We start from the raw sequence: 23,595 nt of genomic DNA, 5'->3' as shown, positions 1-23,595 counted from the left end.
CAAACCTCATTCCCTTGTGATCCTGAAAATCTTATAATCTCTCTAATATTCTATGATAAATTGCTTGTGTATTTCACCCAGCTAAAATGTTGTTGTCTTTCTGTTGCTGTGATGAAAAACAAAATCTGACAAAAAAAAATATCAATTTAAGGGGCTGGAGAGATGCTTTGGTGATTAATGCACTTGTCTGCAAAGACTAAGGACCCAAGTTCAATGCCCCAGTGCTCACATAAGCACAAGGGGCGCATGTGTCTGGAGTTCCTTTGCAGGGGCTGGAGGCCCTGGCACACACATTCTCTATCCTTCTCTTCTCTCTCCCTCCCCACTCTCTCTCAAGTAAATAATTTAAAATATCTATTTAAGAAGAAAAGATTGATTTTAGATTATGCTTTCAAAGGCTTCAGTCCATGATTGTTTGGCTCTGTCAGATCTTGGCTCTTTTATCAAAAACCATGAGAGAACAAGGAGGAAAGGTTTGCATTGACCGGAACTGTAGCGAGGCAAAGCATCGTGGCCGACTGTGCGGTGGAGCAGAGCTGCGCATGTCATGGGCATTCAGCAAGCAGAGAGCAAGAGCAGAGCTAGAGACAAGACACGCCCTTCAAGAGCACGCCCCAGTGACCTCCACCCTCCAACTGGGCCCCACTTCTTACTGTTTCCACGATTTCCCAAAAGTCTATTCAGTTATGTATCCATCAACAGATTTATCCACTAATGAGCTTAGAGCTCTAATGATGACTGCTGCACTTAGGAACAGACATTCACCACAGATGGGTCTTTACAGAGCTTTGTATCCAATCTATGCAAATGCCTTCTGTTCCATCAGAAATCTGTGGTTGGAGCTGGAGAGATGGTATAGCTGTTAAGGCACTTGCCTGTGAAACCTAATGACCTGAGTTCAATTCCCTACTACCCACAGAAAGCTAGATGCACGAAAGTGGCATATGCATATGGAGTTTGTTTGCAGTAGATGAAGGCCCTGGCATGCCTGTTCTCTCCCTCTACTCTCTCCCCTGCTTGCATATAAATAAATAAAAATAGTTTTAAAAAATCAGTGGTTAACAAAGAATTTGTTCCACTAATAGTGGTAGGCTTTCAAAAAAAAATGGGGATCTGGAATTTACGGGGCTTGAAGACAATGAAGGTTAAGTTAGCATTACAGGATGAGACATAGGTTCCATAGCATGCAATGACTAAGGTTCCTACCAACTACTTGGACTGTGAAGGTTAGGGGACAAAGAGAATGGGCTTGTGTCCCTCTCATGGTGGGTCTGTGCATCATGGTGTGGTGTGTTGTGCTGGTTGTGTGTGTGTGTGGAGTGTGCACAGGTGTGCTGTTGGGCTCACAGGCACACTACCAGAGGAGAACACTAGGTGTCCTTCCTCTATTGCTCATCTAGGTGTTTCCTTGAGATAGGAGTCTCTTTATGAATGCAGAACTGCTGTTTTTGGGGAGCCAAAAATTGGGTTTACAGACATGTGTGCCCACTCCCAGCTGTTCACATGGGTCCTGAGGAATCAAACTCAGGTGGTCTCAGCCCACTCCAGCTCTCTGCAAGGGCTTCACCAGCCGAGCCACCATGCAGCCCTGATTAGTTTTTTCTTAATCTTTTTTTAAAAAAAGTTAATATTGTATTTATTTATTTGAGAAAGAGAGATACAGAAAGAGGAAGAGGTAGAGTGAGAGAGAGAGAAAATGGGCATGCCAGGGCCTATAGCCACTATAAACAAACTCTAGATGCATGCACCACCTTGTACATTTTGCTTTACATGGGTACTGGGGAATAAAACCTGGATCCTTAGATTTTGCGGGCAAATGCCTTAATCACTAAGCCATCTCTCCAGCCCTGATCTTTTTTTTTTTTTTTTGACATAGGGTTTCACTCTAGCCCAGGCTGACCTGTAATTCACTATGTAGTCTCAGGTTGGCCTTGAACTCATGGGACCCCCGACCCCTGCTTCCCGAGTGCTGGGATTAAGGGCTTGCGCCACCACACCAGGTTTCTTTTATTATTATTATTTTTTATTAAGAACATTCTTTGTATGGACACATCATGTGTAGGTACCATCTTTTTCCTTCTCCTTGCCCCTATTTCACTAAGGGCCCTCCTCAGTGAAGTTGCTGCTACTCCCCCATAGGGTTGTGAGTTATGCATTGTGAGAGCATCAGTTTTGTGTGTGTGCATGTGTGTATATGATGTGTATGAGTGTGTAGACACATGCATGCTGTTGTGGCACACATGTGGAGGTCAGGGGACAACTTCATGTGTTGGTCTCCTCACCTTATTTGTGTAAGGGCCAGTGGCTCTGGATCTTTCAACTCTCCTGTTTCTACCTCCTATATCACTATAAACATGCTGAGATTACAGACATGCACCAACCACATCCAGCTTGTATGTGGGTACTGGGGATCCAAAGTCCAGTCCTCATGCTTCCTAAGCAAACACTTTACCCATTGAGCCACCTCCTCAGTTTCTTGATTATATTTAATACGTGATAAACATGCTTGACCCACTGCCCAAAACAAAAGCTCAAACTGGGAAAATTAACCACTTCTGACCCTGTGGTGCATAGCCCACCCCATACAAGTCTCCCCCGCCCCACTTTCCTCTACTGCGATCATTAATATCCTAGACCTTGTATTTATGGTGGCTTTGCCTAAAAATGTTAGATTCAGCATGAGTTTGAAGACAAGGTCCTGCTGGACTAGAAATGGAAAGATGTTAAATCAAACAACTTTACTCCACAAAGCAGCTTATCCTTTATGATGCCTCAGCAAAGACTTAGCTAGGCTTTCTCATATTAAATGCCACTGTTTTATGTTTTTTCAAAATGCATCCAGCTTTATATTACTTCATTTTTTTCTCCCCTCTGTAAGTACTCCTTGAAATGAAAGAGAATGGCACTGCAGGGCGCACAGAGATGCTAAAACAAGCTGCTGTGGATTAGCCTCCCAGCGCCGAGGATTCCACATGAGTCTGCTGTCCTCAGGCTACACTCCAAGGCAGGTCTGTATCCCCAGCAGTCTTCTTAGGCTGCTCCCTGGACCCAGCTACTCAGATATCCATGAAGAAATCTCTACTAGCTATTTGTCTTATTGTTGTAACCAAATACCCAATAAGAAGCTACTTAAGAGTGGAAGGGATTGTTTTAGCTCGTGGAGTTTCAGGGTGTAATCCAAGCATGATGGGAAGGAAGTCATGGCAGCTGGATGGTGCTCAGGTGTGGTGGCAGAGAGTAAGGATGTTTGGTCACATCTCCCCAGATCAGGAAGCAAAGCCCAAGGAATGCTGGGCTCATGTGGCTCTGTCCTTTTTCCCTTTTTAGTCAGTCCAGGACTCCAGCTATGGGATGCCCACAGTCAGGATGGGTCTTCTCTCTTCACCTGAACCTCTCTGGAAACACCTTTGAAACATGCCCGGAGGTGTGTCTCCTAGCTGATATCAAATCCAGTCAAACTGACCATGAATATTAACCAGTGCAGGCTCCCATCACCATAGTCAGACCCCGGTGGCCCGTCACAACAAGCTCAGCAGTGGCAAGGGTATTGGAGTTGTTACTCTAAGTGAGGACCTTGAGGCCCAGGCTGGCTGAGATGGTGATTGGCCTTGGCAACCTGCCAGGGCCCCACAGGCACCAGCCACACCAGGGATACTGTGGAGATTGCATGGAACAGTAGGCAGCCTGCGATCCTGCCTATACCAGAACCATGATTCACCAACCTCTGAGCTGTAGGGGCCTTCTGGGCTCACTTACTCAAGCCATTCCCAAAATATGTGACTCAAGCCCTGGTTTTTAGGATGGATAACAAATTTTACTTACATGATATCTTGCCATTATTAAAACTTGGAGAATATAGGATTTAAGTTGTTTAAAGATTCTTTCCTATACTTTCACCAACTAATTTCCAAACAGATAGTGTCTTTCAGTTTAGACCATGATGCTCAACCAGTTTTCTAAGTTTTCTGAGGCTGTTTCCTACTCTGGGATACAGAAGTACTAATGCTTACCCTGGGTGACTGCTGGGTCAGTAAGATCAAGAGCTGAGAGATACCTGGCACAGTGCCGAACACAGGAGTGCCCATAAATCTGCTCCCTTCTCTCCCACACCTTTTATTTTTCTCTCAATTTTCGTCTAGATCCAGCAAATCACCCTTCTTTATAACCATCTGTGAAACTCTTTAAAATGTATTTTAACAGATGCTCTGGATAGCTTCAGGGTAATTCCATACTGTGGTATCCCAGGCCTTGTGTGTCAGGAATCACAGCAAACAAGGGGCTGGGGGGGGGGGGCGGTGAGTATCCCCTGTCCATTGTCTCTGCCAGCAAGAGATGAGCTCTCCAGACTCCTCCTGAATCGCCTGGGACAGACGGAGTTCAGGATTTAACTACTACACAGATGTGGCACCACCAAAAGGGGCTGTTGCCCTCAACACAGAGGACGGGGCTCTGGACCAGGAGCGGGGGTTTCTCCTTTGTTCTTTAACTCTGCCCAAGTGTGAACTTACTAGGCTGAAATACTGGGCTTTGGGTTGATAATATCCAGTTCCCTTCATATAATCCATGTTGATCTCCATTTTAAAGGTTACCAAATGTCACACAGCCACCAGTCCAAGACACACAGTTAACACACAAAGATATTTTATTGAGACTAGGTCAGTTTACAATAAAGTGCTCTTCAGCACACTAGAAATAAATACTCAAGTTTTACAAATTTCACATCCACAATTACAAGTCACTTTGTGCTCAGAGGCACACAGGGAAGAGAAGACAGGTGCAGACAAGTACTAACAGGAGACCCCAGCCTGAGGGTGAGCTGTGTGACACGGCAGGATCTCTCGATGCTCTCAGAGAGATGTAACTGAAGCTTGGCTGGCCATGCTGTATATCCTACGCCTGTCCTCACTGTGCACATGCTTTCCAGGGCACCATTAAGATGAGCTTCACTTGTTGACATAACAAAGACAGTAAGGTCCACACAGAAGCATTGGCCTGAAAGTCACTTGAGAATCCCAGTGCATTTAGAAGCCCCATGCAAGCTTTAAAAAAAAAAAAAAAAAAAATCTGCAGTTCAGTGGATTGATTAAAATTTTTTTCTATCTTGAAAATTTTCTAACATAGACTAATCTAAGGAATTCCCATGATTCAGGTGTTGTAATCAAGCTGTGTTTCCATTTAGCAATCAAGAGATCCAACTGAATCTTACACAAACCTGTTCTCCAACCTTGTTCCCCACTCAGCTCTACATAAACACTTTGCTTTTAGGATCTGTCTGAGGCTTGATGGTAATCTTAACCAAGCAGCACAGCACAACTGTTTAGAGCCTAGGAAGAACTTAGCTCAGCCTCACCTAACACTGCTTCCTCCGGGTGACACCATGAGTCCAGGTAAAAGGTGATGAAAATATTTAATGTCTACAGTGAGATTTCTCTGACAGATGAACCTTCAAGGAATAAGATTCCTTTAAGGATCTCATAGGGTTTTGGAAGTGACATGTGAATTACTAAGGTGTGGACAGTGAATCTTCTTTCAGAAATGGCATGAAACATATTTCATTATTCAGAGAACGCAGAGACATGGCCTGTCTAGACAGCTGGCGTGGATAAAGTGTCTAAGCACATTATTTTCAGCATATTGGAAAGTGAGTTCTCTCATCTCCTGCGAAAGCAGAACAATGCCGCAGCCTCTTGTTTCATGAGTATCAGGAAGAAGGATTGGGACCTGCACCCCAGCGTGCTAGTCTCCAGGCTCCTCACGCCGCCCACTATCTGAGGAGATGTAGCCAGTTCGGACATCGTTTCTTAGGGAGAAGCTCAGAAATACTTGGATGAACCTCTGTTTCTTGACAATTATTATAATCTATATAGAACTGTGCTATTCAGAATTTTATAAGTACAAACACATGCACACATGCACACACACACACAGAGAGAGAGAGAAAGTGGCAGATAAAATTCATAAGACATTAACATAAGTTTTCACAAACTGATAGGATAAGGAATGGATTTGATTGTTTGCTTTGTGCTTTTCTGACTTTTCAAAAGTGATGACACTAATCTCTGTTTAAGGAGCCTAAATGGGCCCTGCCTGTCATGGACAGGACCAGGCCATTGAAGACTTATTTTGATTAGTCCAATGACTTCAAAAGGTGAGGCAGGAAAATCTCCAGGCCTGCATTGGTTTACTGTTATCTCCTGTGAAGTCGTTTCCAGCGTCTGGGCCAGTCCGCACCCCCAGCAGCTCGCAGGTTCCTCCATGATCAGCAGGGCCAAGGGCGGGCAGGGACTGCAGGACATTCGGAGGTGGTGGACTGATCAGGTCCTTGTTGGAGCTGAGGTGGCTTTCAAGGCTTTTGTTCTGGGATTAGGGGTGTTACACCTCACAGCATCTCCTGGATGGCCAATTGCCTCTGGTTTGCACAGCAAATCGCGGAGAAGGCTGGGCAGGTTCCTAGGACCTCAAACATTCTATCACTCTACGAACTTACCAGCACTGCAGACATCAGATCAAGTGTTAGAGGACCGAGCTCTTTCTATGCTCCCCTAACTCATCACCACAATGGGTTCCATGGATGTCATGTCTGTCTTTCCAGAATGGAGCTGTGAGGAAGGCAGGAGGTGACTGGCTAGAGGAGCCCTCCGACCATGGCTCTTCTCTGTCCAGGCCACTTTGAAGGAAGGGACCGGGGAGGGAAGCCTGTCTTCCTGAGGCTTGGGTGGCCTCTGGCACATGCTCAGCAACGCCTTCAGCTCAACCCTGAAGCTCTCGTTCAGCCAGCAGTAGATGAAAGGGTTGTAGCACGTGCTGCTCATGGCAAACCAGTGGAAGGCGAAGTAGAGGGCATTGTTGGTATGGATGACCTTGCTGGACAGGAGGAGGACATAGCAGTTGAGGGGGAACCAGCAGAGTGCAAACAGGACGACCACCAGCACCAGCATCTTGATGGTGGTCTTCTTCTTGCGGCGCAGGGCGAGGTACTGTTCTGTGGTCACATCACCAATCGTGTTGCACAGCCATAGCTTCTTGGCCACACGGGCGTAGGCCACGGAGATGATGAAGAGGGGGAGGAGGTAGAGCAGGATGAAGGTGGCCAGGTCCAGGTACTTCCAGAAGAGATCAGCTGGCTCAGGGAAGTCTGGCAGGCAGAGCGAGCGCACGACATCCTCGCTGGGGAGAGAGCAAAAAGGGAACAGGATGGGATGGGGGGTGAGTCAGGAGAAGCTTCATCTCGGGGAGCACTGGTCTGTCCTCCCCTGGGCTCAGGCACATTTGTCTGTTAGAACACTGGAGACACCGTGCAGTTATCATGCTTTCGTGCTCCTGCTCTGGGGTCACGGGTGTCACCTAGACAACCAGTTGTCTTCTGGTTTGCACAGCAAATGGAGGAGGAGGCTGGGCCTCAGACGCATACACATGTGCAAATTTTATTTCTAAGTTGTGTGAGAATTCAAACCTTGCTCACAAGCAGTGTGTTCATAGGATTGGGAAGAGTCTGGAATCTCTATGTCCACTTACCCTGGCACTGTCTCTAACCCACTCAACCCCTCAAGATATCTGATGAATGAATAAGTCAGTCAGTGAGTGAGAGAAACAGTAGCTCTCCTGCTCTGAATACTAGCTCATCCTTGAGAAAAACCTTGGAATTTCCCACTGTATTGAGTTCTTCTCTCAAAGGGGAACTAGGAAATGATCAAATTAAATGATGGGTCCTGAGGATATCCAGTAAAGTGAATATACCTTTAATCATGTCCACATGTCTTATTATGCTTGCATATGTTCTGAGAAGAAAAAAAAAGAAAGGAGGAAAGAAGGAAAAAGAAAGGAGAACCTATTTCTGAGAAACCCCTCCAGAAACAGCTGAAGACCACATAAAGACCAATCCTTTGATCACTGGTCCAGTGAATATGAACTGAGGGTTTGGGATGGAGGGACAGTAAGCTAGGGGTTGGGCTCACTGGAGTGCCAAATGAAGCAGCTTTTTCTAAATGTAAAGTCTTCCATAGAGACAGACTGTAAAAACTAGGTTACAGTTTTGAGACTTTTAAAGGACTTTCTCATTTGGTGTGAGCATATGGTAAGGAAACCTGAAAGGCAGTGGGGAGGAGGGAAGAATTCTGCCTTGGTGATGACTGGAGTGACTCAAAACTCACCAAAGTGCTGAGAAGGGACAGTGGGTTGTTATCATTGTTGGCTCAAGGACCATTACAGAAGACAAAAGAACTTAAGTGACAAAGGAAGGGGAGGACTGCTTATAATGCTGTCATTTAGACACAAAGCTGCTGACACCATCTACACATGACCTGCTTAACAGGTGGGGGAAAAATTATGGCATCAAAATAAAAGAGAGACTAGTTGGAAAGAATGGATTTGGTAGAAGGGGGATTTGGGAGGGGAAAAAGGAGAGTGTTGGGAGGCAATTATGATCGTAGTATATTGTCTATATTTAAGGACGTTGTCAACGAAACTATTTTTTAAAAGAATTCTGCTCACACACACACACACACATGTGCAGATTTTATTTCTAAGTAGTGTGAGAATTTAAACCTTGCTCAAGGAGGTGCAGGTTTCCATTTCAGTCTGTGTGAACACATGCCCTCTGGTGGCAGAAGCTGGTAACCACTGTCTTCTCTATGCAGACTGAGAGTAAGGAGGAAGCTAGAATGAAGAATAAAAACAGGAAAAATGCAAATAATAGATACGGAGGAGGAAGCAAAGGGGTGGTGGAGAGTCAAAGAGAGTGGCTCTGTGATGCAGACACAGAGAACTCTGAGGTCTGTGATCCACTAGCATGGTTGTGGTGCTTTTGGAAGAAGGTAGGCAAGGGACAAGCTCCCCAAGTCCAGACTGCCCCCAGGAATTCATCTTACCTGTACTTGAAGGTGAACAGTTTCTGGCAGATGGCATGTGGCAGTGAAAAGAAGGTGGCCATGACCCAGATCACAGCAATGTAGACCACACCCTTTGTGATGGAGATCCTGGGCTTCAAGGGATGCATGATGACCTGAGAAGCAAGCAAATGGCGTCACTGCTGAAGAAATGGGAAGCAAATGGCAATCCAGATGACGCAGTTCACATGTCCCATGAGACATCCAAAGTCGAGGGCTGGGGAGATGGCTTTGTGGGTAAAGCACATGCTACTCCAGCAAGAGCATCTGCGTTCAGATCCCCAGCACTCATGTAAGTGCCTGATACTGTGGTACAAGCCTGCAATCCCAGCACTGGGGAGAAAGAGACAGACTCCTCGGGGCCTACTGGCCCAGTGGAACCAGAGAGTTATGGATTTAATGAAAAAACTTGTCTCAAAGATTAAGGTGGAGGGCTGGAGAGATTGCTTAGTGGTTAGGGTGCTTGCCTGTGAAGCCTAAAGATCCAGGTTCGATTCCCCAGTACCCACATAAGCCAGATGTACAAAGTGGCACATGCATCTGGAGTTCATTTGCAGTGACTAGAGCTCTGGTGTGCCCATTCTCTCCCCCTCTCCATCTCTCTCTCTCTCAAATAAGTAAAAAACTAAAATATTTTTTAAAAATTAAGGTAGAGAGTTAGGAAGACCCCTGATGTCACAAACATCCACACACAGACGTGTGTGTGCCCCACACAAGAGAACATTCATAACACACATGTAAAGAAAAAAAAGCCAAGCACCCTTGACATTCACTGTGGAGCTCCTAAGCTACATCAAGCAGCTGGGGTGGGTGCATCATCCACAGCCCACCTCCAATGGGTTGTCATCGGGATTCCTAGAGTCCTTGAAGTTCCAAGACCTCTTGTTACAGTGAGAGTGCTGGAGTGGAGTTTGAAGGAGTAGCTTCCACAGCAAAGAAGGCAGAGGGGGTCTGGCTCATACCTGACCCATCTTCCTACAGACCCTGGGAATCATGCAGTGTTCCAAGAGGCCCCAGGCTCACAGCCATGCAGAGCGATCTTATCACCTAAGCTGGAAGCTGCATGTATACCACTTAGGAAAGCTGTTAGTACGTCACAAGTGGCATTCCTGCTTCCATACATAACAGTGCAATGGGTGTCACAGGCTTGGAGATGAAACGCATCTTGGAATAGCTCCAGCATGCCAATTCATGCTTCTAAAAGGGTTAAATAAACACATGGGAGTTTAAAAGCATTATCTTCTTTAGATGTTGTGTTCTCAGGGTAAAGTTAACCCAGAGCTTTTGCTGAATTAAAGGAGAAGGTTAACCAAAGGCAGGAAAATGTTTGCAAACTTCTCACTTTGCCATAGAGTACCTGCAATGTATGAAGAGCTGCTTCGTACAAAATTACATCATTTCAGAGAGGTGGGGGGAGAGAGATCTCAAAGTACGGACAGACCAGTTCCCCATTAGATGTACAAACCCCTGTGAAATCACCCTTCTCAAGTTGTCATCCAGGCTATCTTAGGTATGGCTAGTGACAAGAAAATCGTTATATCCCACACAATTTTGTCCACCTTTGAACATTTCTTAAAAGAAACAAAACACTTCTCATATTGAATGACATCTGTATCTTTGTTTTGAGACAGGATTTCAGGTAGCTTAGGCTGACCTTGAACTCACTATGCAGCGGAAAATGACCTTGAACTGCTGATCCTTCTGCCTCCACCTCCTGGGTGCTGGTATCACAGGCTGTACCACCAAACCTGTTCTATGCAGTGCTGGGGACTGAAGCCAGGGCTCTGTGCATGTGCGACAAGCACGCTCCCAGCTGAGCTCACCTAAGATGCCCCTGCAGCTGACTATCCCTTGGTCCTTGTTACACTTCCTGGTGTTTCTCAGAATAAATCTCAGCTCCCTTGATCCCGATGACCCAAACTATAATGGTCTTGTAGGATCCTGTGAGTCTTCTCCCAGTAGAGCAGTCTAGCGATCAGATCATGACCTTGAAGCCAGACATGCCGGGGCCTCATCTATGCTCATCCATGATCTGGGGATTGTTTACTTCTGAGCTCATTTCTTGATCCAGTACAGTCCAAGCAATAGCAGGAGCCTGGATCCAGTCCCTTCCAGGAAGGACACTCTCAAGCCTTGGGTGCCCATCTGCTCACCCCAATGCCATCATGCCCCACTGTGACATCTGCTCTTATCAGGCTCCTTTTGTATCCTGGGCCAGTGACGATTCTTTGACTCCCACCCCCAGCCCCCAAAGCCTTCCCTGACCTGCCAATATTTGCCTCTCTCTTCATCTGTGATTTTTGTGGGTTTGCTTTTCTACTCCCTGAACAAGATCATTAAATTCTAAGACAGAAAATGCCAGCAGTGAGTCTCCATTCGAACAACAAACCTGGAATAACCTTTTCAGCCATTAGAGGAAGAATTTAACGTCCCTCACTTCCATGTCCACACTGCCGAGCAAGGAGACAAAAGCACTCATTGACAAGCAGGCTGTCACCCTCACCTGGTGGCGGTCCACAGCGATGGCTGTCAGCGTCAATGCTGAGACATGTAAGGAACAGTACTGGGCAAAGCGACTGACGTGGCACATGCCCTTCCCGAACACCCATGTGCTGTTCACAAAGCGGACCTGGAGGCAAGGCACAGATGTCAGGGCAGACAGGCCTTAACTCTGACACCCAGCTCCGGCTCTCAGGGGCTGCTGAAGACAGTGATGCCTCACAAGGCCTCTCATCCTGGCTGAGAAATGCCCACCTATTGCATCAATGTATAGACATGTGTGACATTCCCCAGCACAGCTCATTCGCATTCATTCCATTCAACAACCCTCAATCATGTTCCTCCACTATTCCTTGCCAGGAGAGCTGGGATGGACAGTTTGTTGCTGTGCAACCTTGGCCACTATTTGTAACCACCTTCAATCTCAAGGCTCCATGTTTGAAATACAAGTCTTCAAAATCTCTACATGATAGGTTTAGGATAAAGTCTGGAAACGGTGGAAGAAAATGTCTGGGGAGTTTTTAGAACAATTATCAGATATAATCAGTAGCATGTTTATATATATATATATATATATATATATATATATATATATATATATATATATATATATATAATATATATATAAAATTCATTCTTGGCCAAATGGAATGTGGAGGAGAAACCTGTCTAGTAACAATATAGTATGTGGACTGTGCTTAGAAAATTTTTGCCAGTGCATGGGACCCAACCCAGGGCCTTGCACATGCTATGGGCATGTGATCTACCACTGAGATACCCTTCAGGCCCCTGTGTCTAAGCCAATCTTACAACTCACTCTCTGGGCCTAGAGAGGTGGGGATGGGCTGAGGAGAGAAAGGCCCTTGGAGCAGGCCTGGTCCTCCCACAACTTGCAGGGACATGCATTCACTCAGGCTTGTGCAGCTCCTGTGAGGAATGCCCCAAGCTCAGGGGAGTTGGTGCATCGATTCCAGCCATGGGCTTCCGAGCTAGGCAAGGAAGGAGGTCAAGTAACTTGAATGCAAGATGAATGTGGTCAGTGCCCAATGGAAGCCTGGACAAAGGGCAATAGGGCCACCCAGAAGAAGTGGGTATGGGCAGAGGAAGAGAGCAACAAGAGATGGAAACAGAACAGTTCAGCCTAAGAATGCTCTCTGTCCTCAGCATAGGTTCTTGCTACTTACCACTGTCCCCCTGAGCAGGGCACTAGGGCCTCCGTGCCCCACTTTCCTCAGGTGTAGAGAGAGTCAAGCCTTTTCAAACCGGTGTGATGAAAACGAGCAAAACATAAAAGCTGGTGTGGAGTGAGTACACAGAAGTGCCTTATCACAGCAAGTCCCAAAGAACAAGGACCTGCACGTGTGGAGACTAGAACAAAAACAATGGCCCAGAGTCAGAATCTCATAGTTTGGGGATGAGGAGTGGGTTGTTCACCAGCTGTGCACACACCAGAGTTGGGTTGAGTCTGGATAGATCATGTCACAGAACATCAGGCCACAGGCTTTCTTCTTCCATGTGGTTGTGGGAACAACTGAAGCAACATTACAGTCAGAAGTCTTCAGCTAACCTTACATCCCACTCACTGAGTGAGCATATCAATCCCTAAAGGACTTTAAATCTGTTCCCTCAACTTCCGGCTCAAAGCCATGGCCCTGGGATAGCCTCTGAGCAATTTTCACTAGTCTCCAGGCTGTGCAGCCTGCACTCTAACTGATGTTGGAATGTTTCTTAGCCAAACTCAGATGGCTGTGACCAGCCTGCTGAGCAGTATCTGGACACAGCCAAGTTCCTAAGAAGCACCCCCTATGCCAGCCCTTCTTTGTGGCTTGTTTCCCCCTCTCTGCCCTCCGCCTCGTCTCTCTGCTGCTTCAGCCACATGGAGTCATTCAATGCCCTCTCAACACACTGAACTTTGAGGGCTCCTTGCCTTTGTTCTCCCTGGTTCCCTCCTGTGCATATTGGGGGTTCATCTTGACCTGGAAGATTCTTACTCATGCAGGACTTGCCAAAATGTCACATCTTTTTCAAAGTCTCCTTTGACCCTTTCATGGGATTCTGATGGGTCAGGATGAAGGACTCTCTCCTCGAAGGCTTCACCACATTCTGAGCATGTCTCTTCCATGAGGACCATCAGCAATTATCTGCTTTTGTCTCCCTGTGTGGAGCTGGGCTTCATGCGGTGTATAAAGTGGCTGGGAAGAGAGGCTGGGGAAGATACTGTCACTACCCAGCCCAAAACAAAATGCCTTATCTAGCTTCAGAGCCCATGGTGAGCAGGTTTCCACTACATGGCTACAACCTAGAAGTCCTCAGAGGAGTTTGGATTGGGGAGTTTTCATGGGTAGGGCTCAAGGCCAAGCTGCCTGGCTTATCCTGCAGGGGAGACAAGGAGTCCTCTTAAGAGAGGTCCTTGGAGGGTGGGGGCCAGGTGTTTGTGCTGGAGCTAGTCTTGGGTCCACAGCCTCTTTGCCCTCTGTTGTGTCTGCTGGGTGTCTAACCCTGCAGCCCTAAGGCTTTGCAGCTCTCATTCTGGGTGGCCTAGGCCCACTCCAGCATTGCCCATTCTCAGTAATAAATTAAGGGAGAGACAAAGGAGAGCAGAAATAAGGCTTTTCTGCGAATCAGAGAGGTGTTATCTGGAAGCCCTGTGCCCTTGGCCCAGAGGACCTTGATTAGCCATCAATAGGGTGAAGGTAACCAACTGCCCTCTAATGGGACTGGAGGCCTGCTCCAAGGAGGGAATACATCCCTGATACTGAAAACTTAAAGCAGGGGTAGTCATGAGTCCTGGGGATATAACGTCTGCTGCTGTCTGGCTAAAAGTATATACTATGCTTATCAAACTGCTCAGTAAGTACTTCTCTTAATGTTCATACCTTTATATTAATACTACTCTCATTTTTGGTAGAGAATCTTCTCTTTACAGATGGCAGTGACCTTGGGATGACTCAGAAGGCATCATGGTGCTGGAAAGAAGTGACTGGAGTGATCAGTACTTCAATATCTCTATCACACCTTCTAAGTCTCAGGGTCCATTGTGGAAGAGGTGGCAGAAAGAATGTAAGAGCCAAAGGAAGGGTAAGACTCCTTACAATGTGCTCCCCCCGAAACACAAAATGGCCTGTATATCCATGACCTCAGTGCCTGACACTACCTACACAAGACCATCATAAGAGGAGGAAAAGATCATGACATCAAAATAAAAGAGAGATTGATGAGATAGGGAGGGGATATGATGGAGAATGGAGTTTCAAAGGGGAAAGTGGGAGGAGGGAGGGTATTACCATGGGATACTTTTTATAATCATGGAAGTTGTTAATAAAAAAATTCAAAAAAAAATAGGGTGAAGGAGAACAGGACAAGCCCTGGGCTGGGGGCTGGAAGCAGAACATGGTTCAAAAGTGTCCTCAGCTCCCATGGGTGGTCCAGTGGACACACCAATGGACTTAAGTGAGGGAACACAATTCTTTGTTTGGCTCTACCAGTGGGCCTGGAAAAGGATTGGACCTCTTGTAACTTAGTTTCCTTACCTGCAAAATGTGGGTAACTGTTCATGTAAGAGACAGGAAAGACTGCCAGAATGCTTTGAAGATGTAAGATCTGGAAGGATGTGCATGGAACAGTGGACTTAAAGGGTCCATCTTTTTGTTATCTGTCATTTCTCTCTCTCTCTCTCTCTCTCTCTCTCTCTCTCTCCCTTTTTGTGTGTATATGAGTGTGTGTGTGTATGTATGTATGTATGTATGCGTAGAGAAAGAGAAAGGAAAGACGGAGAGAGAGGGAGGGAGATCTTCTTATTACACAAAACTGAAAAAGATGTTCCTCATGCTGTAGAAACATACTGGCTGTTACTATGATTGCTCAGTCATAGTACTCACATTTTTCAAATCATAAAGAGACCTCCCAGGCCACTGAGGGACAAAAACAGCACCACTAATGCCAAGCAGCTAGGATGTGGAGAGGAGGAGGCCATGTCCACTGTGTGCAAATGCACCAACTCTGAAGCCCAAGGCCCACCTCACTCTCACTTCTCCAGCACAAGTATCACACAGCGTCACTGTCAAGGCCAAAACGGAAAGCAACTGAACTCAGTGCCCAGGGAAAGGTGGGTAAGGTTCCATTAATACGTTTCAGTTGTTGCACCCAAAAACATCTGTGGGTGGGGACAAGCACTTGAGGGCCGGATAGGCGCTGCCCCAATAACCTCTGCTAACATTTCAGGGACCTGAAAAAATTGTTGTTTGCCCATTTAAATTGCCGGTATCCAATAAGACTAAACAGCAAATGGTCAGTCATTTACAAATAGCTATAGACACTCGGATCAGTGAGCCAATACCACCATCTGCAGAAGCTTTGGCTTAGAAAGTAACGGGGAGAAAAAGGAGAGGAAAAGGATATGAGAAAAAGAGAGAGACAGAGAGAGAGAGAGAGAGAGAGAGAGAGAGAGAGAGAGAGAGAGAGAGAGGGAGAGGGAGGGAGGGAGAATAAGAGAGGGAAAGAAAAGGTAGAAAAAGAAAATCACAAAGAATGAGAAGGAAAGAAGATGGGAGAAAAGAAAAGGAGACCGAGAGGATGAGAACAGAAGACTTCCGAGAGAGACAGAGACTGAGAAAACAAGGAGAATTGAGAGAGGAAAGTAAAGGTGAGTCCTGACAAGGAAAGGAGACTAAAGGATTAAAACCGGAAGGCAGACAGGTGACAAGAGAGGAGAGGTGGAAGAGCAGACATTGGGGGTGAGAAGGACCCCGAAGAGACAAAATGACAGAAGGAGAGAGAAAGGAGCGGTGCACCGGGAGAGAGGAGGAGAGGGAGACTTTGGAGGCAGGAGGCAGCTTGCGGGGACCTTACCAGCGTGAAGGGGGTATTGAGCAGTGTGATCATGATATCCGCCACAGCCAGGTTGACGATGAAGAGGCTGGTGGCCGAGTGCATGCGCTGATTCTTGAAGATGACATGACAGACCAGGACGTTGCCGAAGAGAGAGAAGATGATGATGAAGGAGTAAGCCACGATGAGCAGGGCTTTCACGGTGGGGTTCTGGGACTCGGCTCCGTAGCGCCTCCTGCCCACGAAGTTCTGCCAGTCGGAAAAGGTGTAGTTGTTCCAAAAGAAGTGCGAGGCGTTGGGCACGGCCAGGGCCGCCTCCAGGCTCTCGGTGGCTCGCACCGAGGGGAGGAGGAGCAGCAGCAAGACTTGCGGGACCCGCATGCCCGCCACCGTGTCCCGGGGCGCGCGGTCTGGATGTCCGCGCCGAACTCCGCGCGCAGAGCCGGCGTGGGGAGCAGGGCGCACGGAGCCCCAACTGCAGAGGGGATTGGGAACGCGCAGGGGTCCGGACCGCCCGCCCCGAGAACCTGGACCCGGAGGGGACCGGGACCCGGACCCCGAGCCGCCGGCTGCCTGGGTGGGCGCGCCGCGCTCGCTCGGCTTCTCCGCACTTTTATATCGGCTGCGAGCGAGCGCCTCCGCCGATTGGGCAGCGCCGCGCCTCTCACGCCGACCGTGACGCCGGGGCTCGGGCCAGCCCGGCCCCCCAGCAAGCGCGGGGACCGCCGCGACTCCTCCTCCGACGTCCGCCCGGCTCGGTTAGGGTAGAAGCCGCCGCGCGGGCGGGCCGGGGCAGAGTGGCGCCACACTGAAGGCTGGGGCAGTTTGATGACAAGGATAGCTCCATTGTTTTACATCGGAACTCGCCCTTGGCACAGTTTCAATATTGAGGAGGATCCCGGGACGCAAGAAATCGCTCAGCGTCTAGAATTCAGACTTGGTGTGCATGTCAAAGGTGTACTAGAGACAGTCCCAGGGAATGCAATGTGGGGGAAAATTCCCAACTGCTCTGACAGGTCCCAGACGCAGATGAAGTGAGTTACGGGCCCACGTCTTGATTAACAGTGGGTTTGCTACCTTAGAAGTTCTGGAAGCAGTACCTGTAAGAGATGTTACAGCCCCATGCTCCTTTGCAGTCACCCACCTACCCTGTAATCAGCCCATTACTGCACTAAGCAGCATCTGGTCCCTCTTTTGTCCCAGCAAGAAAAGGTAACTGCAACAGCGTATCATTATACTTCCTTGTTACTCACCTCCCACAGCCCCTTGCTTGGTCCCCTCCCTCCCTCCATGCTTTCGTACCAAATATATTCTACTACCTTCTCTTGTTCATCTGCCCTGTTCCTTTAGACCTTCTTGGTCCCTCTCCTAGTCCCCTTTCTAATTTTAAGTCATACTTATATAGTCTAGATGTCACATGAGAGAAAACATGAAGTATTTGTCTGAGTCAGATTACACATAATAATTTCCTGTTCCATCTATTTCCCCGAATATGCATAATTTAATTTTTCTTTATGGCTGAATAAAATTCCATTGTGTATTATGTACCCCCTTTTTTAAATCCATTCACCTTGTGATGGATCTCTAGGTTACAATAACATGGATATGCAATTATCTCTGTGGGATGCCCAAACGTCAGACATATCCTCAGGAGTGGTATAGCTGGGTCATATGACAGATTTAATTTTTTGAGGACCCCCTGCACTGATTCCATACTGTCTGCAGCAGCTTATACTCCTCCCAACAGTGTAAGGATTCCTCTCCTCCCCCATGCTCACCAGCATTTGTTGTTTTCTTTCTTTTTTTTTCTTTTGAGGTAGGGTTTTTCTTTAGCCCAGGCTGACCTGGAACTCACTATGTAGTCTCAGGGTTACCTCAAACTCATGGCAGTACTTCTACCTCTGCCTCCTGAGCATTGGGATTAAAGACATGCATCACCACATCCCGCTGTTTCTTTTTTTAAACATATTTAGTTATATTTGAGAGAGTGAGAGAGAGACACTGAGAATGAGTATAGGCATCCCATGGCCTCCTGCTGCTGCAAATAAATTCCAGACACACGTGTCACTGTGTGCATCTGGCTTTACGTAGGTACTAGGGACTTGAACATAGGCTGTCAAGCTTTGCAAGCAAGCACCTTTAACCGTTCAGCCATCTCTTCAGCCCTATTATTTGTTTTATGATGACAGCCATTCAGACCCTCCAGGAGATCTTGCTCATTTCAACCTCTGTATCTCTTTCCCTCTCTTTTCCTCTCTCTGTCATCCCCCGCCCCCCCCCCCCCCCATCCATCCATCTAACCCTACCGTTAAGACCAGAGCTCTGGAATCGGGGACTTAGCCCAGATTTGTCATTTCCTAGTTAGCTGTGAGAGTTTGCACAAACTATTTAACCTTTCTGGCCTTGGTTAATGATGTTCCTTTTCCCATCTGTGGGGTTTTCAGAGACTCCTGTCTCCCATCTTTCTGCTCTCTGATGAAGAATTTGTTGACTATGTGGAACTCTGCCCTCAACACCTCATTGTACTGGTAAACCTGCTACAGACCTCTTGACTTATTTACACACAGAGAAACAAAGATAATAAGTATAGGCGTGCCAAGGTCTCTAGCCCCTGCAAAGGAATTCCAGAAGCATGCGCTACTTTGTACATGTGGCTTTATATGGGTGCTGGGGAATTGGTTTTACAAGCAAGCATCTTGAATGGCCATCTCTCCAGCTGCTGCACACTTTTTAGTGTGTCCTCTGACCTACTGAGCTGGACCCTTCGGTTGAGATCTGAACAAATAATTCCAACTCAAGTGCCCTCAGAGCTTCTACTTGGACCCAAGACAGCATGTGTCTTTGTCCCACCCAACCCCTGATGAGCAGACCCCCTTCCTCAAACTCCTCTCACCTGCCCAAGGGGAAATCCCAGTCACCTCTCGCTGTGGAACTTTTCCAGGAACAGTGAACACCAGCCTCTGCACTCCCTCCTGTCCCAGGACACAACCAACCTCACCAGCTGACCACTGTAGCAGTATACACTTCTCCAGGTTGAAGAGAGTCAGGGAAGTTCTACCAGAATAAGTGACACTTAGCTCAGCCCTGCAGGACCAGCAGGAGAAAGTCATGGTGGAGGACAAAGACAGAAAGATGAGTTCTGCATAGGGAGGAAATCATGGTTCACCCAGACATGGAGGTGAGCGCAGTGAAAGGTGACGGGAGACAGTTTAGGAGTGGGGCAGGAACCTGATCCTGAGTGCCTTATAGGGGTTTTTACAGGTAAGGATTTGAATAACTTTTTAAATTTATTTTTGTTTATTTTTATTTATTTGAGAGCGACAGAGAGAGAAAGAAGCAGAGAAAGAGGAGAGTAGGCGCACCAGGGCTTCCAGCCACTGCAAACGAACTCCAGATGTGTGCGCCCCCTTGTGCATCTGGCTAACGTGGATCCTGGGGAATTGAGCCTTGAACCAGGGTCCTTAGGCTTCACAGGCAAGTGCTTAACCACTAAGCCATCTCTCCAGCCCCAGGATTTGAATAACTTTTGACGCTAACAGGAATGCATGGAAGGGCTTTGGGTGGAGCCTGATATGGTCAGATTTGTATTTTGGAAAGGGCATTCCAGCATGAGTGGGTAATTGAGAGACTGTGACTTTTTGAAGGCTATATCCAAGTGACCCAGGAGTGGTATTGTCATCTGGTCCTTGAGGTGCTGGCAGGCGGCTCAGCAAAGATGGAAGGAACTGGAGAGAGCAAGCTAGATGATCATGATGGGTTTGGTTGAAATGCAACACAAGAAGCATAAAGAAACTGCCTCTGACCACAACTCCACCTGGAGTTGTTAGTTTGTCTTTCTCCATCACTGTATCAACAAGAACCCCAAATCCACTTATGTTAAGCCTCACATTTCAAGCCACTGTGCTTGAGGAAGAGGATGGTAAGTGAATATCCCTCAGTGGTGCTGATGGACTTGGCAGGACCTACAGGATGAAGGGGTTGGAATAGGAGACTGTGTAACTGCTCCTGGGAGAATCGGCAAGTTGTTAGACAGAACAAATAATCTTTAGCTACAGTAAATAAAAGACTGCCTTAAACATGTAATCCGAGAGCTTGCAGAGACGTGCTTTCCATCAAAATGACGCAGGGCCAGCTGAGGAAGTCACAGCTGGAATGTGATGTCAACTTGGAAGACTGAATCCAAGCTGGGCGTGGTGGCTAATACCTATAATCTTAACACTAGGGAGAGTGAAATAGAAAGATTTCTTTGAGTTGGGGTCAATTTAGGCTACATAGTTCCATAGTCTGGACTACAATGAAATCCTGCCTCAAAAAAAAAAAAAGGCACGCAGAATCATAATCACAGTTAGTGGCATTGTGCCCACATAAAGAATGTATGGATAGAAGAGAGCATGTGAGCAGGGAACACAAAGAATAATCAAAGGTTATTCAGGAGGCTGAGGCAGGAAGTTGTGAATTCAAGGCCTGCCTGGACTACAGAAGAAGCTCATATCCTGGAGCTCTGTAGCACAGAGGCTCTGGGTTCAATTCCCAGAAGAAAAAAAAAAAAAAAAAACTAAGGCAGTGTCCTTCCATGGACTTTCTTCCTAGCCCTGTTTGGTGCTCCACAGAAGGTTTTTTTAAAATTGTTTTTAAAAATTAATTTATTTACAAAGAGAGAGAGAGAGAAGAAGAGTGAGGGAGAATGGGCATGCCAGGGCCTCTACCCACTGCCAACAAACTCCATGTACATGTACCACTTTGTGTATCTGACTTTATGTGGGTACTGGGAAATCGAACCTGGGTCCTTAGACCTTGCAGGCAAGTACCTTAACAACTGATCTATCACATCATCCCTTTTTCAAAATTTATTCTTATTTATTTTCATGTGAGTGGGCATGTGCATGCATGTGTGCGCATGCATGTGCATGCATACACATACACACACACACACATCAGTGTCTCTTGATAATACAAAAGGACTCCAGATGCATGTGCCACCGTGTCTGGTTTTATGTGGGTGCTAGGGAATTGAACTTATGCTGGCACACTTTGCAAGAAAGCACCTTTAACCACTGAGTTGTCTCCCCAAAACCAGCAGGTAGATTCTTAATCTGGCTACATTACCAGAGCCTCCATTTTCATTCCTTATTCATCCTGTTCACCTTGTAGGCATGAGAGCAATTCATGCCAGTTGCCTGAAACGTCCACTCCGAACAAGGAGTCGAGGTGTCTTGGTTCTCAGCTCTCGCTAGATGTATATCCTGGGACAAAGATTCTAATGCAAGGGACTATATTTGGGAGGTGAGGGCAAATACTGGAAGGGCAGAGTGAGACAAAGAAGGGAAGGTAACTACTAAAAAGTAAATATCAGGCTGGAGAGAGAGCTTAGTGGTTGAGACGCTTGCCTACAAAGCCTAAGGATTCATGTTGGACTCTCTCCAGGCCCCATGAAAGCCAGATACACCAGGTGATGCAAGTGCATACACACACACAAGGGGGTGCACTCATCTGGACTTCGATTGCAGTGGCTGAAAGCCCTGGTGTGTCAACTTACACACTCTCTCTATATGGCATTAAAAAAAAAAAAGTAAATGTCAAGCCAGCCACCACTGTGGCGACCTGAGCTTAATTCCACTTGTAAAGAGGTTTTCATGCCAGACATGAGCCATCCAAACCATTAAGCTTTGGTTGATGGCTTCTCTCAGGGTCATACTAATTCTTAGACAACCCAGAAAGCAAATAATCATTTTACTGAATACTTCTTCCTCCACCTAGGAGGATCCTAGGACTTATATAATCATTTAGAATTATATAAATCTCCATCTTCTGTAATTAACTATTTTCTGGTTCTCTTCATGGTTAACCACTTGAGATGATCTTGAAAATGCAGAGTAAAGACACAGATCCTCTCGTGGTTAAAGAGATGGAATTCATGTTTTAAGGAATTGTCAGTAATTTTATAATTGAGTCATATTTCTTAGCACTGGCTCTAATTCTGTGCTCTGTAATAGGCTGGGCTATTTTCTCTACTTCTGTTATTCCTGCTGTGTGCTTTGTTTCAAACAAGATCCTCAGAATGGAAAAGAGAATAATTAACCATGGTATTTGAGCCATTTGAGTAATATAGCATCTTGTGGAGGAGGGGGTAAGAATGATGATGAAAGTGGTATTTTAAAATCACAATACTGAATCAAATCTTGAAGATATCTCTAGACAGCCTCACTAGACTATACCTCGTTTTCACAAGATATAGCTGCAGCCATCACTAGCACATGCTTTGGAAAAATGCTTAATAGGATTCTTTGAATTAGCATTTAAGGTTATTAATTTTGAGGTTCAGAAAGGAAAAGTTATCTTCTTTGTGTTAATGTTATAGTAATTTCTATTTCATACAGTACTTGCTATGGTACAAACTGTAGCACTTACAATTGAAAATTCTGCTCACTGGCAATGACAGCAAAGGAAGTGGTTGTAGTGTTTGAAAGATGACGGCCACACCTCTCAGAGTTAAATCTGCCTACAGTGCATTAAGCATGGAGATAAGAATGTAACTCAGACCTTGGCCCACTAGCTAGAAGATTCCAGAAATGCACATAGGGACATTAAAAATGACTGCAATTAAGGGTAAGATAATTTAATTAAATTTAAATTTAAGGTAATAGAATTGAATTTAAAGTGTGAGGAAACCCATTTATACTATGCCTAAAGATTTAATTGCCAAATAAAAATTCTGAAGAGCAACTGATTTCTAAGTCCCTAGTCTGGCATTCATCCTGTGTGTTTCTCCATGCCACCCTTTTATCACATGATGTAATAGTATGGCCACTCTGCCTCTACCCTTAGACTAAGTTTCCTTAAGGGTAGGCACCCTGCTTTTCTTTTATATCACACTTGGTGGCACTGAGCTGACTCTTACTAAACCCTTAAAGCAAGAATACGGGAAACACAAATAAGATTCTGTTAAAAGGGAAAAAATCCTAAGATTTCACAGAAATAAAGCAGAGCTGTTAATTTTACCCTTTGTCCTTGAGAACAGAAATACCTCTTCAGAACACAAATGGCTGAATTCTGCAGGGGGTACAGAGAATAATCTAGGAAGCCAGCGATTAGACTGCCTCTTGGCCAAAGGCAGCCTTCGCCATTACCAAGTATCACCACCCCAGGCAGCTGTGCTTGGGTCCTGATCAGACCAGTCAGTAACCACCTCTGAACAAGGACAATAGTAGCAACCTGTTATAGGGAAAGATTGGTTGTCTTCTCTGTAAACCACTCTTGTTGTTTTCTGAATTAATTTTTTTTCTGAAAATAAGTAATATTTTTGAAAAAAACAAAAATACTAAGGAATATAAAATAATTGACATGATCCTACCATAAACATGTTAGTATATTTCCCTTAACACCT

The 23,595-nt window shown here is 46.2% G+C and overlaps 1 protein-coding gene across 2 annotated transcripts; it reads right to left on the bottom strand.

Annotated features, from left to right (window-relative positions):
* Positions 1-4,661: 4,661 nt before the first annotated feature.
* Gpr83 (G protein-coupled receptor 83) lies at positions 4,662-16,592 on the bottom strand. 2 transcript variants are annotated; one of them, XM_004661929.2, is made up of 4 exons: positions 16,233-16,592; positions 11,389-11,514; positions 8,868-9,001; positions 4,662-7,167 (listed from the first exon to the last, which is right to left on the bottom strand). In XM_004661929.2, the coding sequence occupies exons 1-4, from the start codon at positions 16,590-16,592 to the stop codon at positions 6,543-6,545; spliced, it is 1,245 nt and encodes a 414-aa protein (XP_004661986.2). In that variant the 3' UTR covers positions 4,662-6,542. The 2 variants fall into 2 exon arrangements, with proteins under 2 accessions (XP_004661986.2, XP_045001717.1); XM_045145782.1 differs by lacking the exon at positions 11,389-11,514.
* Positions 16,593-23,595: the final 7,003 nt, after the last annotated feature.

This window comes from Jaculus jaculus, chromosome 3, assembly GCF_020740685.1.
Source record: "Jaculus jaculus isolate mJacJac1 chromosome 3, mJacJac1.mat.Y.cur, whole genome shotgun sequence".
NCBI classification, from domain to species: domain Eukaryota; kingdom Metazoa; phylum Chordata; class Mammalia; order Rodentia; family Dipodidae; genus Jaculus; species Jaculus jaculus.
The sequence above is the reverse complement of the archived record's forward strand: the minus strand, read 5'-3'. Positions and strand labels throughout refer to the sequence as shown.

Bases quoted from the DNA above. Each gene is read 5' to 3' on its own strand.
- Gpr83 (XM_004661929.2), bottom strand. From the start codon at position 16,592: ATGCGGGTCCCGCAAGTCTTGCTGCTGCTCCTCCTCCCCTCGGTGCGA. The intron at 11,515-16,232 runs GTAAGGTCCCCG...CCTTGCCTCCAG, and splicing joins TCAATACCCCCTTCACGCTG to GTCCGCTTTGTGAACAGCAC. The intron at 7,168-8,867 runs GTAAGATGAATT...CTCTCTCCCCAG, and splicing joins CTGTTCACCTTCAAGTACAG to CGAGGATGTCGTGCGCTCGC.